Source organism: Trichosurus vulpecula, chromosome 4 (assembly GCF_011100635.1).
Source record: "Trichosurus vulpecula isolate mTriVul1 chromosome 4, mTriVul1.pri, whole genome shotgun sequence".
Lineage (NCBI taxonomy): Eukaryota > Metazoa > Chordata > Mammalia > Diprotodontia > Phalangeridae > Trichosurus > Trichosurus vulpecula.
In genome coordinates, this window is record NC_050576.1 from 257478926 (window position 1) to 257495760 (window position 16835).

At 42.5% G+C, this 16835-nt stretch overlaps 1 protein-coding gene across 1 annotated transcript in view; it reads right to left on the minus strand.

The window, feature by feature from the left end:
- MCF2L2 (MCF.2 cell line derived transforming sequence-like 2) overlaps positions 1–16835 on the minus strand; it is a 280804-nt gene that overhangs the window by 184237 nt on the left and 79732 nt on the right. Inside the window, exon 14 of the mRNA XM_036755690.1 lies at positions 6855–6958. Coding sequence (XP_036611585.1) covers positions 6855–6958 — 104 coding nt within the window. The remainder of the gene's footprint in view (positions 1–6854; positions 6959–16835) is intronic.

Sequence of the window (16835 nt, forward strand, 5' to 3'; positions counted from 1 at the left end):
TCTAGTAAAAGCAGGGCAGGTCACAGGAGGCAGAATAGAAACTAAGGGAAATGTTTAAATATGAAAAACAAATAGGTATGTGAGGAAGTAGGAAAGACCCAACACCTGATAGAAAACCTGGAGTTTAGTCCTGGAAGGACCACTGACCTTGGTCACTGGACTCTGTAGTTCTTCAGTTTCTCCATTCACTTAATAACGAGGGAAGTTCTCATCTAACTCATTTTTGAATGAATGGGGAATCTTGATGCCGTACCCCCATACCCTAGTTAAAGGTGTCTAGACCCCTGAAATTACTTTTTACTTAAGCTCCTTGAAGGGAGTTTGGTTTTCTATCCTCAGCACCAAATGGGCACATGGGCTCCTGAGTGCTTAGTAAATGCTGGATGAGCTGAATGACTCAACGTTTAAGGCAACTGAAAGAATGAATGAGATAACCATGGGATCTTATATTTGAATGGGGCCTGAATGGGTCATCGTGTCTGAGCTCCCTCACAAGGTAGGAAACCCACTAATATCTGACAAATGCTTGTTCAACCTCTGTTGAGATGCTCGACAGGGAGACCAACTTAGAAACAGAAACTGAAATACTAATGATTGCTAGCATTTATATAGTACTTTAAGATGCGCAAAGAACTTTCCATGCTAGTTCATTTGTATGTAATTTCTGATTATGTCATCATTTCCTTACATATAACTGCATGTTCTTATTCTGGTGGATAATAATAATCATAACTGCATCTAACATTTATAGAGAGCTCTATAGGATTTACAAAGCAATTCACATGTATTATCTTATTCGATCTTGGATTACCCTGTTGTGATATTGTTGCTGTTTATGACTAGTGTACATGTGCTATTCAAACACAGAAACCTTTATTTGTAGCGCACACTTCATGATCTGTAGATTTAAAATACAAATGTTCCGTTCTCCACTTGTTGGTATTCAGTAAAGTTAAATTCAGCAAACAGGGGCTAACTCTGGACTTGAATGCCAAGGAGAGGGAGGGAGACAAGGGACAAGAGCTGTTAATGAAAGGGAAGCATCCAAAATGGGATTTGGGCTTAAGAAGCAAAATCACCTGGCTTTGGTTGTCTGAGAAGACCTCACTTTGAAGGGATGGGTGTATGTGTGGGGAGATAGGGGAAGGGAGGTTGAGGAGGGCAAAAACAGAGTAAATGGATGGAAGGCAGGCTTAGAAAAGCTAAGGATCTTCTCAAGCATGTTGTAATGAAAAGAACACTGGATTCCAAGTCTGAAGGCCTGAGTCCCATTCTGGCCCTGCTATTCAAATAATAACTGTATGGTTCCGGGTAACTCATGCCTCCCCTCTGGGCTTCTTCACTTATATTGCTGGTTGGACTTTGTGATATCTGAGGTCCTTTCTGGATCTAAGTCCTCTGACCCAGGGAGTGAGAGATTCCCCTCCACTTGCTCCTTCTCTCCCCTTATCTGCCACAGATGTTTCCCATTGGCCATCTTGGAGAGTTTAGGAAAAGCCTGGGTTGGGGAAGAGGAGAGAATGTCCTCCTTCTGTGATTTCTCCTGACATTTCTACCTCCTCCTCCAGCCCCTCAGCCAGGCACTGTTAGTGGTCTCTTCCCTTTGGAGGCATCACAATCTCCTAGCAAGTTGAGACGCTTTTAGTTCTCAGGCATTCCGTGAAAATGGATAAGGAAGAAGCCTCGTGTAGCAAGGTGGGTCTGTAAGCACAAAGTACAAAACTACCCAAACTGCCCATAGGACACCTACAGGGCCTTTATGAGTATGGACACCTGTCTAAGGGAGGGACCAGCAGTTAGCTGAGCAAACAAATTGTAGTCATGACCCTGGGGGCGCTAAATCACCAAGCCCTGGACAAGGGAGAGCACAGAATCTGGGAGCTGCCCGTGGAGGAGGGGGGACGAGGTGATTTCTTTCCCCAAGTTCCTTTGGTCAGTTGTTCCAAGGGCTTCCAACTAAGCCCTTTGGGCGCCTTTTTCACGTATGTATCTTCCGAAGTGTCTCATTACCAATCTGGTCTAAGTTTGTACCCACTTTTTACGAGGCCTTAAACTAGTTTTAAAACTGTAGCCAAGCCCACAATACCTAATGTTTCCATTATGATTTTATGGGGGTGGGGTGGCTAGTCAATGATCAGTTCCTGTACCCACAATACCTTATGTTTCCAGTATGGGCTGTGAGGGTGGGGGTAGGGCTAGTCAATGACTGGCTCCCCTATACTCAAATTGCTTTTAATGAAGATCTGGAGGGAGGAGAGTTGGTCTTTGACTAAAACTTTTGTTTTAGTTGGAAACTCTAAAAATCCCCTGCAAAAAAGGACTGCCCTGCTGAGAAACAGTATTCTCTGGGCTGCTGGCCAAGTGGGCTGCAGTGGCTTCAGGCAGCCTGATAAGCCAAGCACAGGGGTCATTCTCGCTCTGTCAGAGGCTATGCCCCCGAGCATCACTCTCAACAACTCACTTAAATCCTTCCAGGCTTCTATCCTCTACCTCTTGGACCATGGAAAGAATAATAAAAGTGTTTGTTTGCTCTAGCCCTTGGAGACAGACCATTGCTGCAAGCGGGCAGTGGGAAAAAAAAAAAAACAAAAGGAAAAACAAAAAACCACACACATTACAGAAAGCCATCTTTAATATTTCATAGTCTCGAGGTGCCCATTTATTTATAGGGGTATATTTGAAAACACAAACAAATATGAGAATGAGGCTGCTCTAATGTGAACCGCAAAGTCTCTCGATGGAAAACAGCCTCACTCTTAAAAGCAAAAAGCCAAAGGTGAAGGGGGGGGGGGGCAGGGATGTGAGCAAGTCCTTAGCGCTGACAGTTGGGTGAAGATGTCTCTGCAAACAATCCACAAAAAGGGAACATCATAGCATAAAACTTCAGTCTAAAATAACAGTCAAGCAACGAGAGAGGAAGAAGGAAGGAAAAAAAAGCCTGAGAGCCTGGGCTCCTGGATTCCTGCCCAGGTTTACGCCTTACCTACCTAGGTAACTTAGGGTGAAGCCTTTTCTTTTTTTTTTTTGTGCCATCAATTCCCTGATCTGTAAAATGGGAATGAGTAATAAAGAGATGCTTCTGGGAGCTGTCTGATATCTTAGAGGTTCTGTCCAGGACAGAAGGGTTTTGTAGTACTGGCCATTTGCTTTCCACAAAATGAATTAAAATAACAACATTCATGGCTGAATAGTTTCCAGAAGGATTCACTGTCATTCCAAATCTTCCACAGTAATTCTAGAATCGAAGGCTATCACAGAGGAAGTGCTTAATCTGTATTTGTTAATTAACTGGTAGATTGATTGCTTTCCTAAGGGGACTTCTGAGCACTTAAACCTCAGTCTCTTGCAGCACACTTGTACAGGATGCAGGGCGGACTGTGTCCCTTCTGATTTTACAGATGGGGAAATTAAGGCACAGAAATGGGTAGTGACTTACCCTAGATCACATAGAAAGTTGGTGACAAATACATAAGCCTTCAGGGACAGAGGAACCAGGCATCTGGTCTGCCCTCCAGAGCATGCATTCTCCCAGAAGCACAAGAGCAAAAGAAGAGTTTGAGGTTGGGTGTTGAAAGTTACAATCCTAAAAAAGTACTTAATACTGCTTTTAAAAACCCCACAGACACAAAAAGACATACGTAGAAAATCAGGTAGAATTTGTTCACATTTAAATTTTAGATGAAAAAATATGAATTGCCTTTGGCAATGGCTAGATCAGGGGAGGCTGCATGTGGCCCTCTAGGTCCTTATGGGACGCCTTTTGACTGAATCCAAATTTCACAGAAATTCAAAGGGCTGCACTTGAGGACCTAGAGGGCCACCTGGCCTCGAGGCCGCAGGCTCACCACCCTGTTGCTAGATGAAGATGATGACAGATTTGAAGCTATCTGGGACCTTGGAGATCCATCATCTAGTCATCGTTCCTCCATGTGAAGCCCAGAGAAGGGAAGTGATTTGTCTATCTTTAAACAGCTGATAAGAAGCAGAGGATTTGAACCCAAGCCCTCTACCTTCAAATCCAGGGTTCTCTCCTTTGCACCATTCTCTCTCTTCAGTGGTAATCCGGAAAATAATGGAGTGGCTAATCTTGGGTCCTTACAGGTCTGGGGTCAGGAAAGGTATAATGGCCAGTGTGTATGCTCAACTATCAAAGAACAGCAATGGAACTAGGGACTCCCACAACAACCTGGGAGGGGGTAAGGATGTTGAATGCTATCTGCAAGGGAAGAATGTTTGCTGCTGGAAGCATCACCAAAGCCCATGGGCTGGTATTCCACCCCTAACTGATAAGAGAGAGGAGGGAGGAAGGGAGGGAGAGAGAGAAACAGAGAGACACAGAGAGAGACAGACAGAGTCTGAGATGAGAAAGAGAGACTGAGAAATAGAGACAGAGAGGAGAAATGAGATAGAGAAACAGGCAGAGAAAAGGAAAGAGAGAGGAAATAGAGAGACAGAGAAACAGAAAGACAGAGAAGGAGAGAAAGAGTCAGAGACAGAGAAAGACGGAGAAACAGATGCAAAGAAGAGAGAGATGAGAAGATCACACACACACAGAAACAGCAAGAGGTAGAAAGGTACAGATAGAGACAGAACTTAAAAGAGACAGAGAAACAGAGACAGAGAGAAAGAGATGAGAAGATCACACACACACACACACACACACACACACACACACACACACACACACACAGAAACAGCAAGATGCAGACAGGCATAGATAGAGACAGAAATTGAAAGAGACAGAGAAATAGAGACAGAGACTCTGAGTGCTTCATTCCTAGTCTCCCTGATCTTAGCTCCAGGAAGCAGACCCTTAGGAGTTGATGGCTGGCTTCTTCCTGCCATGAACAGCTGACCAGAGTCAGGTTCCACTGGCCTCAATGCAGGCTGTTGGATCAACCCTGGCTCTGGTTGAGACTGGTCCTGTGAGCTTTAGTCCTGAGCTGAGAACACAAAGACGCTTCTGATACAGGCTCTCTAGACCTGAACATTTTGCCCTCTGGCCACTCCCAGGGTGAAGCAGGCAGCCATTTGTTCCTGCCCTCTTCCTATTTATCAGCTTTGCAAGAGATGGTAGAATGCCTGGAACAATGAAGAGCTCTCATTTCTGGAGCATTGCCCAGTTTATAAAGTGCTTTTTCTACCAACTCTGTGAGGGAGGTGGTACAACTATGTACTGCTATCACCATTCTATAAATGGTGAAACTGAGGCCCGGAAAGTTTCCGTGGCAGAACCAGGACTTAAGAGCCTGGGTCTTCTGACTCCAAGTCCAAGATTCTTTCCATTATGCCATAAATACCTGAACTTGTAGAACACTGTTTCAACTTTTTCTTATGTGAATGAGCCCATGGATATCCTAACCCAACTAACACCCAAGGACAGAGAAGGTGCTGTGCTATCCTGGGCTCCTGTTAGTCATTTAGTGTCCGTCTGCACTGTGGCAGCTCCATGGGAAAAATCTGTGTTGTCTTGCTTTTTACATAATCAATCAATCCACAAAATAATTTATTGTATGTCTAATGTGTACCAGGCACTGTGCTGGGTGCTTTTTGCAACCTGTGAGGCAGATGCAATTGTGTCCATTTTACAGTTGAGGAAATTGAGGCAAATGAGGTCAAGTGACTTGCCCACGGCCCTGCAGCTAGTAAGTATGTGAAGCTGTATTTCACTTCAAGTCTTCCTGACTCCAGGTTCCTTGGTCTATCCACAGTACCACCAGCTGCCTCTGATGCAGAAAGTGATAGATGTCTCACAAAGACACCTACCTGCCTCACTAGAATAAATGTTGGTTCTCTGTAGCCCTTTGAAGTCTGCAGAGGACTCTGGAACATACCGTATGTGAGCCTCATGACAGGGTAGGTACTCGGGGTATTCTTGTCTCAATTTTATAGACGAGGAAACTGAGGGAAACTCAGGGAACCTAAATGACTTGCCCATAGTCAGCTAAGTATGTCTAAGGTGAAATTTGAATTTGCTGACCCTGACTTCAAGCACTATACCCACTGTTACATGTTGCATGTGTGACATGGCTCCAAAACATACAACAGGCATTCAGAGACTATTGAGCTGCTTAGTAATGTAACTATGTCGTCTGGTTGTTTGTCAGCTCCAAAGACCTTCAGCTCTGTGCCTCAGGACGCATTCATGATCTGGCACAACTGAGGCTTGCAGTAAAGAATTATCTCATGTTTATGAAAAGGGAAAGGGAGGCGAAGTGTTCTGGGAAGCTTTGGGGCCCCTTGGGAGAAGTGGAAGAGTTACTATCACTGTTATGAGATGAATAATTCAAGCTCAAACAGGCTGGGCAACGGATGGATGATACTGCAGGAGCCCCACTAAATTAAACATGGAGTCAGATTACAGATGAGGCAAAAAGGAAACAGAACAAGGAGATCCGACCTGTTCTTAGCGAGGATACGACAGTGGAGGCATGCATAACCGAATCTTTTTGTAAAACGTATAGAAACAACAGGTGGGCCGCTGCACGATTCCATAAAATGTCAGAGTGAGTGATCTTAGAGCTCACCCAGTACAATCTCTTTATTTTACAGAGGTATTAAGTGATTTGCCCAATGTGACAGAGCTGGGAGCAGAACCAAGGTCTACAGATTCCCCATCCAGAGCATTTCCCATCAAACTGCTTGGTTTTGAGGCTGGATCTCAATGCTATTTTTACAAAAAAAGATCTTGAGGTATATAGGACTAGCTGAATACAGCACCTGCAATGGGGGATCACGATGACAATTGTCTAGAAGGTGTTCTGTAACCAGTTTTTGAAGGATGGATGGTGTTGACAGTAATCATCTTCCTTCCCACCAAAGTTTGTGTTTCAGAAACAAAAAGGTGGCCTTACCTTAATCCCACCTTTGGGTTTCTTGATGCTTTTCTTTTTCAACAGCTCTGCTTCATTGACTGTCTTGGGAGGACAGGGAACTTCAGATATTCTCCTACTGGGAGCTGGGAAGACAAAAAAAAAAACAAACCTAGATTAATTTGGCCAATTGGTGTATGATTTATAGGCATAAATGGCATCACAGAACTGATGACTTTGTCAGCTTTCTTGAAGTATTGAAATTATCTCCTGGTTGGTCTTTGTATATACCGATTCCCCCCTTTCCAATCCATTCATCTACAGCAGCCAAACTGATGTTTGGAAAACACAAGTCCAAGCATTATCACATCCTTATTCAGAAAGCTTCAGTGGGTCTCTCCTCATTACCTGGTTTCTTTTCTGCTGGCTAAAGATAAGCCTAATTATCCCTTATTCCTTAAAACAAAGCAAAAACAAACAAACAAAAAGCCAAAAATCCTAAGCCCCTCCATCCCCTCAAGCTATCCTCCTTTATCCATCCTCCCAATCTTAGGCAAACTCTATCAACACCCAATGCCTTTACTTTCTCCATTTTCACTCACTTCTAAGCCCTTCTGACCTCATCACTCAACTTAAACCTCCTCTCCAAGATTACCGATGCCAAATACGATGACTTTTTCTCAGTCCTCACACTCTAGACTTCTCTGTTTGACACTATTGACTGCTCTCTCCTTGGGAATCCACTGTCCTCTCCGGGTTATCATGACAGTGCTCTCTCTTGGTTCTCCTCCTATCTCTCTACCTATTCCTTCTCAGTCTTTTTTTTTTCTGGTCCATCATCCATATAACCACGTAAATGTGTTCATATCCCAAGGTCCTCTCCTGTGCCCTTTGCTTCCCTCATTACAGGGACTCTCTCGCTCTCATCGGTTCCCATAGGTTCAGTTATTAACTATACATATATGCCTCCCAAAGTGATATATTTCACCTTAGGCTCTCTCCTGAGATCCATTCCTGTGTCTCCAAATGTCTACCAGACACTTCCAACTTGATGTCCTATAGACATCTCACAATCAACAGGTCCAAAGCTGAACTCATTGTCTTTCTCCTCTAAACATTCCCATCTACTGAACTCCCTTGCTTCTGTCAAGAGCTAGCCTTCCTCACTACCTTTTCAGTCACCCGGGTTTTCAACCTAGTTTTTGGCTGTTACAAATAAAGCAGTTGTTATAGTTTTGGTCAGATAGGTCTCTTTTTCTAATGTTCTCTTTAGAATAGGAAGGCAATGGGACAAAGGCTGGGAGAGAGCCGGCCTCAAAGCCAGGGGGACTTGGGATTGAGTCTTGCTTCTGCCACATACTGGTTGGGTGACCCTGGGAAAATGACCCACCCTCTCAGTGCTCTGGGAAGCTTTAAGTTGAGAAAAGGTGACAATCTGTATTGGCAGAGGAAGTTTCTTTGTCTGGGAACTTCCTTATATTAATTCAATCACAGATACAGTGCCTATCTCTACCTTTAGAATAAAGTCCCGTGTCAGGTTCCAGCACAACCTTGGGACCTCACCTTATGAGGACTTTCAAATACGTCAGGACCAGTAACCTTATAGGTAAAATCCAGAGCTTCTATAAAAAACACTGAAAGCAGCCAGAAAGAAAGGATTCAATATCAAAAAGTCACAGTAAAGATCACATGTAATTTAGCAGCCATTACAGTAAGGGAGTGGAGAGCTTAGAATACAATATTCTAGAAGGCAAAAGATATAAGCTTACAGCCAAGAATAATCTACCCAGAGAAACTGAGTATGATCCTACAGGAAAAAAAAATCAATCTTTAATGAAACCAAAGACTTCCAAGCATTCCCAATAAAAAGGCCAGAGTTATGTAGAAAGTTTGGAATGCAAACACAGGAATCAAGAGAAACATAAATAGGTAAACACAAATGAATAATCACAAGGGATGAAATATCTAATATGGGGGAGATAATAATGTGTCCCATGTCTATTATCATCTGGGATCATAGAAGGAATCTAGTAAGTCAGAAAGTCTGGGAATAGTTCTGTCCTGATGAATTTAAAAGAAGAATGGAAAAGGAAGAGGAAGGTTAGTTGCTATGAATATATATCACTTCTCCTTAGAAATTTTAGATTTTAGACCTTTAGCTGAGATTCCTGAATCTGAGACTTGGCAGGGATCTCGCTGGCCATCTCATTCAGCACCTACACAAAATGAACACCTACTATAACCTGCCTCATAAGCACTCACCTAACTTCTACTCAAAAACTTCTCAGGATGGAGAACCCACTGACTCCCAAGGCAGCCCATTACACGTAGCTTATTCCTAGTCGTTAAGGAAATTTCCTGACATCAAGTCTATATTCGCGTCTTTGCTCCTTCCATCCACCGCTATAAATATTTCCCCCTATTGTTTCTTTTTGTCTCAGAGATAATTGTTTTTGTTGAGCAAACTCCTTCTACCATTGGACATAATCAAACCCATTGGATTTGTGTTCAACAATTTCTTCAATTTGTACCTTCCCACAGTTGAGACAAATAACGTTTTTTTTCTCAGTTTTTAGATACTTTTGAAGTATTTAATTATTGCTCTAGCTTACTATTAACAATAACTAGTATTTACTTAAAAGGAAGGAAACAATAATTTATTAAGCACCATGTGCCAGGCACTGTGTTAAGAACTTTATAAATATTATCTCATTTGATCCTCATAATAACCCTGGGAGATCAGTGCTATTATATTCCCATTTTTAAAGTTGAGGAAACTGAGGCAGACAAAAGTTAAGTGGCTTGCCCAGGGCTACACAGCTAGGAAGTGTCTGGGGCAGGATTTGAACTCAGTTCTTCCTGACTCCAGGGTTAGTCCCCTCTCCACAGCCCTGTCTAGCTGTCTAGAACATTAAGGGTTATACTCTGAGGTGAAAGGGACTGTAGTGCCATCTAGGCAAACCCATCCATGAAGAAGAAACCCCTCTGTAACATAATCCAGTGTCCTCATACCAGATGTCTCAAGTCCTGCCTCCATGTCTTTGCATCCAAGTGCAGGCTGGGAAGGCTCTCCCTCCACTCCTCTACTTCTCAAAAACCCAGCTTCCTTCAGAGTTCAGCTCAGGCACCACCTCCTACAGGAGACCTTTCCTGCTCCCTCCAGGTCTTAGCATTCTCTTTCTTGAAATAACTTTGCATTAACTTGTATTCACTCAGCTGCACATGCATCATATCACTTCCCACCCCCCCCCCATAGGATAGATGCTTACTGAGGGGTGGGATGCTTTCATTTTTATCTCTGCACCTAATTCAATGTAGAAGGTGCTTAATAAGTGACTGTTGGCTTGATTTGAAGATTTCCAATGAGGGGGAACCCACTGTGACCTTGAAGGCAGCTGATAACATTTTGGGATAGCTCTGATTGTTCAATTTTTCTTTATACCAAGCTTAGATTCTACACTTTGCATCTTCTGTGAACTTAGTTGTTCCGTCTGCATCCAAACAGAAGAAACCTAATCCTTCTTCCACATAACAGTCCCTCAAAAACTCAAAGACAGCTTATCATGTCTCCCTCAGCTCTCTCTTCAGGCTAAATGCCCCTAATTTCTTCAGTGGATCCTTATAAACACCAAGGTCCTTCACCATCCTAATTACCCTCTCTGGACACCCTCCTGCTTATCAAGGTCCTTCCTAAAATGTGGTGTCCAGGACTGAACATAGGACTCCAAGTGTGATTTCCTCTGGGCAGAGGACCAGGTCACCTGTGGGTTCCTGGAAGCTCTCTATGGCTCAGGGCAGCCTCAGACCACATAAGCATGAGGCCTATGACAATGGATACCAAACCAGGAATCCAGTAGGATGCCACCTGGGTTGGATGAGTAGATGTTGAGTTTTAAGAGAGACTTCACCATGTGGAGTGCTAGAATGAATCTCTCAGATCACAATAGCACGGATGGCAACACAACACCAGCACTAAGTGGTCTACTACCCTCTGATCTTGTTTTTTCTTGACCAAGAGCCTGAACAGATTAGAATCAGCTGGCAATTTGCCTAAGCTATATTTGGTGGTCATTCTCCCAAAGTGGAAGTGCTGAGAACCAGTAAAGGAGGAGTTCTTTGGGACCAGCTTAACACATCCTTGTTAGAAATACAACTGAGACCTATTTACATTCTGTTTAATTTCTATAATCTGAAATCAGGTGTTTTAAGAACAATGAAAACAATTCACTCCTGCCTAGTCTTGAATAATAAGCAAACAGGCCTTGAAACAGAGACTGAGCACTAGTGTAATCCAGCTTGGGTAAAACAAACCCACTCAGGACTAGGAATCAGAATGATTAGGTTCTAGGTCTGTCTCTGCCATTAGGGCAAGTTAACCTCTCTGGGCCTCTACCTCCTCACCTATAAAATATGAAGGATCAGTTGGATGCTGTCCAAGGTCCCCTCAGCATTCTGCTTCCACAATGTAGTGTTCCATCCAGAGGGTGTCTCTCCACAACCTAACAACTCAGTGCTCTCTTTACATTAAGGAAACAGTCAATAATCATTTATTAATCACCATCTGTGTGACAGACACTGACCTAAGCCCTGGGGATACAAAGAAATATAAAAGATAGTCTCTGCTCTCAAGAAAGGTGGGTGCTCACAGGCTAATGGTGGAGACCGTGGCAATAGTCAGACTAGACTTTCTAGGCATGGTGTCTCCAGAGTCCCACTGCTTTGGTTTAGGCATTGTACCTTGATGTCTTGCCTGAATGAGTAAATATCTCACTACTATTGTCATCAAACCCATCCTAAAGGTAAAGTTCCTAAGCCACCTAAGTCATTTGGGCCCAGCTCTAAAAACCAGCAAAAATGTCCAATTGTGGTTTATACTTTTATGGGCATAAGATTGTCAGTTGCCACCGAAGGGCCCCAAATTCTGATAATAGCCTTTGGTACTCAAAAAGAAGTTTGTATTTACAGACCCAGGGTTCCCAGCTATAAATTTGAATGTACCTGTGGAAATTCAACCCCAGTTATTACCATGGCAGCCAGCCAGTGCATTGGAGTCAGGAAGTAGAGTCAGGAAGACCTGAGTTCAAATGTGACCTGGGACAGTAGGTCTGTGACCTAGTCACTTAAACCTCTGTTTGCCTCAGTGTCCACATCTATAAAATGGGCATGATATTAATGCTGCCTACCTCCCAGGGTTGCTGTGAGGATCAAATGAGATCATATCTGTAAAGGGTTTAGAACAGTACCTGGCATATAGCAGGTACCATATAAATTCTAGCTGTCATATTGTCATTACCTTGAGCTTCCCTAATTATATGTGGCCCACAACTCTCTCCAGTGAGGCCTGAACCAGATTAAGATGTAATTGGCAAATATTTAACAAAATAAAAGAAAATACAATAAAATATAGATAATATTACATTTTAACACTGTCAACATGTGGCCTGCAGGGATCCTTATAAAAGACTTAGTGGCCCTTGGTTTTATTTGAGTTTGACACCTCCAGCTGGGCAACTGTCTAAAACACTAAGTTGTAAGGCAGGTGCTTATTTACAGTGGCTTATCTACAGAGGGAATTCTCCACACCTATCAACAAAATCGTAGGCCCAATTTTTACTCCTTGCTATATAACCAGATTTTTTTTTTTTGCATTTTATCTACATCTTTTTTAGTGACTTCAAGATTGATCCTAGGAGATCAAGGATTTAACAGAGAGATAGGAGTGATTATTGAAACAGTGTTTCCCCAGTTTGTTAAGTAAACAGTATATTATGATGGGGCCAGAAGCACTGAGATAAGGTTATTGAGAGATATATATACATATATAATATATATGTATAATGTGTATATATGTGTATACACACACGCACACACACACACACACATAAATATAAGCATGTCTGCAGATAAACCTAGAGTATGGGATATTTTAAAACTAATTCAATTAAAGTTTAATTGAATTAATTTACTTAAATTACAAATCAAGTAGCTTGCTTAGAGTAGTTGATCCCATGCTTGAATACTTGGCATACAGGAAAAAGGAGGCTCAGTGGACAGAGCACCTAACCTGGAGTCAAGAAGACTCCTTTTCCTGAGTTCAAGTCTGGCCTCAGACACTTACTACCTGTGTGACCCTGGGCAAGTCACTTAATCCTGTTTGCCTCAGTTTCCTCATCTGTAAAATGAGTTGGAGAAGAAAATGGCAAACCCCTCCAGTATCTTTACCCAAATGGAGTCACAAAGAAGCAGACATGACTGAAAAACGACTGAACAACGAAACATGGAAAATGCTCACAGTCACAGACATCAGCTACAGATCCACCAAAGTTATCGAAGGGTTTTACAACTCCTGCACCCTTGTTACCAAAAAAGTAGAAGGCCTTCGAGGTACCAATTGACCTGAGTACACAGCTAGCAATGCTGGGGGCAGGAGAGGCCCCATCAGAACTTTGCGAGTCCCAGCTGGTCCTGAGAGCCTCAGGGCTGCCTCTGCCCTGTGGGCCCAGGAGGAGGGTTGGGCTTAAGAGACTCTAAGCTCACTGCTGCACCAGTTGTTTGCTTTGGACCTATCTGTCCACATTCTACAAATTCAAGGGAGTCCCAAGTGAGCTAGCTGGTTTTGAGGTCTCCTGGTCCTCAAGACATTTAAGGTCATTTTGTATAAGACAAGCAGGAAATGATGACATGGTGGGATAAAAGCCATCACAACAGACAATGGGACAGTTAAGATTACTGAAGGAATTTGAAGGGAGAGCCCAGCCTGTGGAGTAACCTGCCTGGGTGGATGCCTGCGCCAACAGCTGACAGGTCTCCGACATCACCCTGATCACAAAGCAGCAATTTGAGTGACCGGCCTGAATACCTAAGTGCTGACACATGAAGGGCTGTTTGTTCTTCATGGAGTCCTGTAGGCTATCAGAGAAGGCTCCCTGGAGAAGGCAGGCCTTGAGGATATATTAAAAGAGGTAATAGATGTACTGTGTCAGGTACCTTATGGGGCAATGAGGGAAAGAAAATTAATTACTTTGGTCTCACTTCATTCCTAAGGAATGGATTCAAATTGAGGTAGATGACAAGCAACTGGAAACTAAGTAAGTGAGTACTCATCAGCTGGGGAATGGCGGAATGACTTACAGGATACAAATGTAATGATGCCAGAGGAAATGATGATGGGTGTGGTTTCAGGGGAAAAAAATACACACACACACACACACACACACACACACACATTTATAGGAATGACAACAACATTGTAGACATAAGCAGCTCTGAAAGACTTAAGGTCAATTCAATGCCCAACCATAGTTCCAGAAGACCAATGATGAACCATGTGCCTACTTCCTGAGAGAGGTGATGGACAAAAGATCCAGAAGGAGGTGTCCATTTCTGGATATGGACTCAAGAATTTATTTTGCTTGACTGTCCATATTTGTCACAAGGTTTTTTTTTTCTTTCATTTTTTCTTTTTCTTTTTTCCAGGAAGTCTGGGTTAAGTGACTCCTTTGTTTTTCAACTAGATAAGATTAGGTAAGACAAGAGAGAGAAAAAATAAAATGCTCATTAATTGAAAAAATAAAATAAAAGTTGCATTGAAAATAAACTGAGGGGCAGACAGGTAGTGTGGTGGATAAAGCACCAGCCCTGGAGTCAGGAGAAGCTGAGTTCAAATCCAACCTCAGACATTTACTAGCTGTGTGACCCTGGGAAAGTCACTTAACCTAGATTGCTTTCACCAAAACAAAAACAAAAAGCAAAAACAAAAAACCAAAAAAACTGAGGCAGGGAAGGAGAAGATAGTAGGTAAAAGGTGGAAAACAATGATCTGATTAGTCAGTTCAATCTAGGAACCTCCACTTGAAGAAGTCCTCACTGCATCCACTCTTACTCCAAATCCACCTCACCCAGGACTCCTTTATCTACTTCCCGTCAGTCTTTTCAAAATGGCAGCACCTCCACTTCTATGGTTTCCTCTGACTGATGAGTCTGTCCCAGAAAGCTCCATTCGTAGAAGTACCCACCAAGCTTTTTCAGCCCATGAATCCTTTTTACGTGTTGTCTTCCCCTATTAGAATGTAAGGTCCTCGAGGACAGGGGCTGTCTTTCTTTTTGCTTTTATTTGTATCCCCCTCACTTAGCATAGTATCTGGCAGGTAGTAAGTGCTTAGTAAATATTTGTTTCTCCTCCCCTCTCTCTCTCCTCTCTCTCTCTTTTTCTCTCGGGTCCTCCTTCTCCCCATTTATCAATCATCTGAAATAATTGCTATGGTTCTATTTGTAAAGTGTTTGGAAACTTTAAAATGCCATAGAAATGCTTGCTATTCTTATGAAATTCTAGTTGAACATGCTTCCTCATTCAGTCTTACTTTTCTCATTCAAGTCAGAGACTAAAACAGTATCTTTCACATCTCTGAAAGTCCCTTTTCCCCACCTAAGTTCACATATTTCTCTTACAAAATTATTTTTAGGCTGAACGGCATGTTGACCTTTCTTTAGGTATTAGGTTTTTGTACTAAACAACAACATTTAGTGGGAAGGAGTTTATTTTCTCGTGGCTTCTTCCTGGTCGATGTTTCCCATTCAGGGAAATGCCTATTTAAATTTTCAAGGTTATGGAAATTTAACTACTATACCTCTCCTGGGGGCAATGTGGCTGACATGGATAAATGGGTAATATTACAATAGTGGGCTGAATTTTTCCATCCCTTCTGGGAGCTTCAAGAAAAGGAAACAAGAGCCAGAAACCTCCCAAACCTCTGAAGAACAACTTGAAAACATACAGAAAGAGAAGCAGGAGCAAGGAAGAGGAGAAGACAAAAAATTGAGGAGGAATAATAAAAATAGCCACCTTTTAAATAGTGCTTTAAGAGTTGCAAAACACTTCCAATGTTATCTCATTTGATCTTCATGCGACAATCTGATGAAAGTGATATTAGTACGTCCACTTTACAAGTGAGGAAAAATTGAGTCTCAGAAAGGGAAAGAGTAGAAAGATTTCCCCAAGGTCTTGTAGCTAGTACTTGAGGCAAGGAGGGAAGAAGGAGGAGGAAGAGAAGGACAAAGATGAAAAGAAAGAGGAAGTGAAGAAAAGAACGATGAAGGTATGAGGAGAAGGAAAAGGAAGAGGATGAAGAAAGGAAAAAGGAGGAGAAAAAGAGAAAGGAAAGAAGGATGAAGGTGAGGGGAAGGAAAAGAAAGAGGATGAAGAAAGGAAAGAGGAGGAGAAAAAGAGAAAGGAAAGAAGGATGAAGGTGAGGGGAAGGAAAAGGAAGAGGATGAAGAATGGAAAAAGGAGGAGAAAAAGAGAAAGGAAAGAAGGATGAAGATGAGGGGAAGGAAAAGGAAGAGAATGAAGAAAGGAAAAAGGAGGAAAAAAAGAAAGGAAAGAAGGATGAAGGGAAAAGAAGAGGATGAAGACAGGAAAAAGGAGGAGAGAAAGGAAGGAAGGACGAAGATGAGAAGGAAAAAAGAGGATGAAGAGAGGAAAAAGGAGGAGAGAAAGGAAAGAAGGATGAACATGAGAAGGAAAAAAGAGGATGAAGAAAGGAAAAGGAGGAGAAAAAGAGAAAGGAAAGAAGGATGAAGATGAGGGGAAGAAAAAGGAAGAGAATGAAGAAAGGAAAAAGGAGGAGAAAAAGAAAGGAAAGAAGGATGAAGGAAAAAAGAAGAGGATGAAGACAGGAAAAAGGAGGAGAGAAAGGAAAGAAGGATGAAGATGAGAAGGAAAAAAAGAGGATGAAGAGAGGAAAAAGGAGAAGAAATGGGAGAAGGGAAAGAAGGATGAAGATGAGGAAGAGAAAAAGAAAGAAGAGATAATCCAGATGTCAAAGTCAACATGGAAACAGCCTTAGAGAATTACAAAGAATCTGAAAAGATGCTACATCTTTCCCAAAGTATGAATGATGTGTCAGATTGGAACCAGAGAGAGAAGAGATGATGTGACCAGGGTCACACAGGTGGTAAATGAGGGGGCCAGAGGACAGACACCTTCAAGTGTTTGCAGGATTGTTGTGTACAAGAAGGCCCACC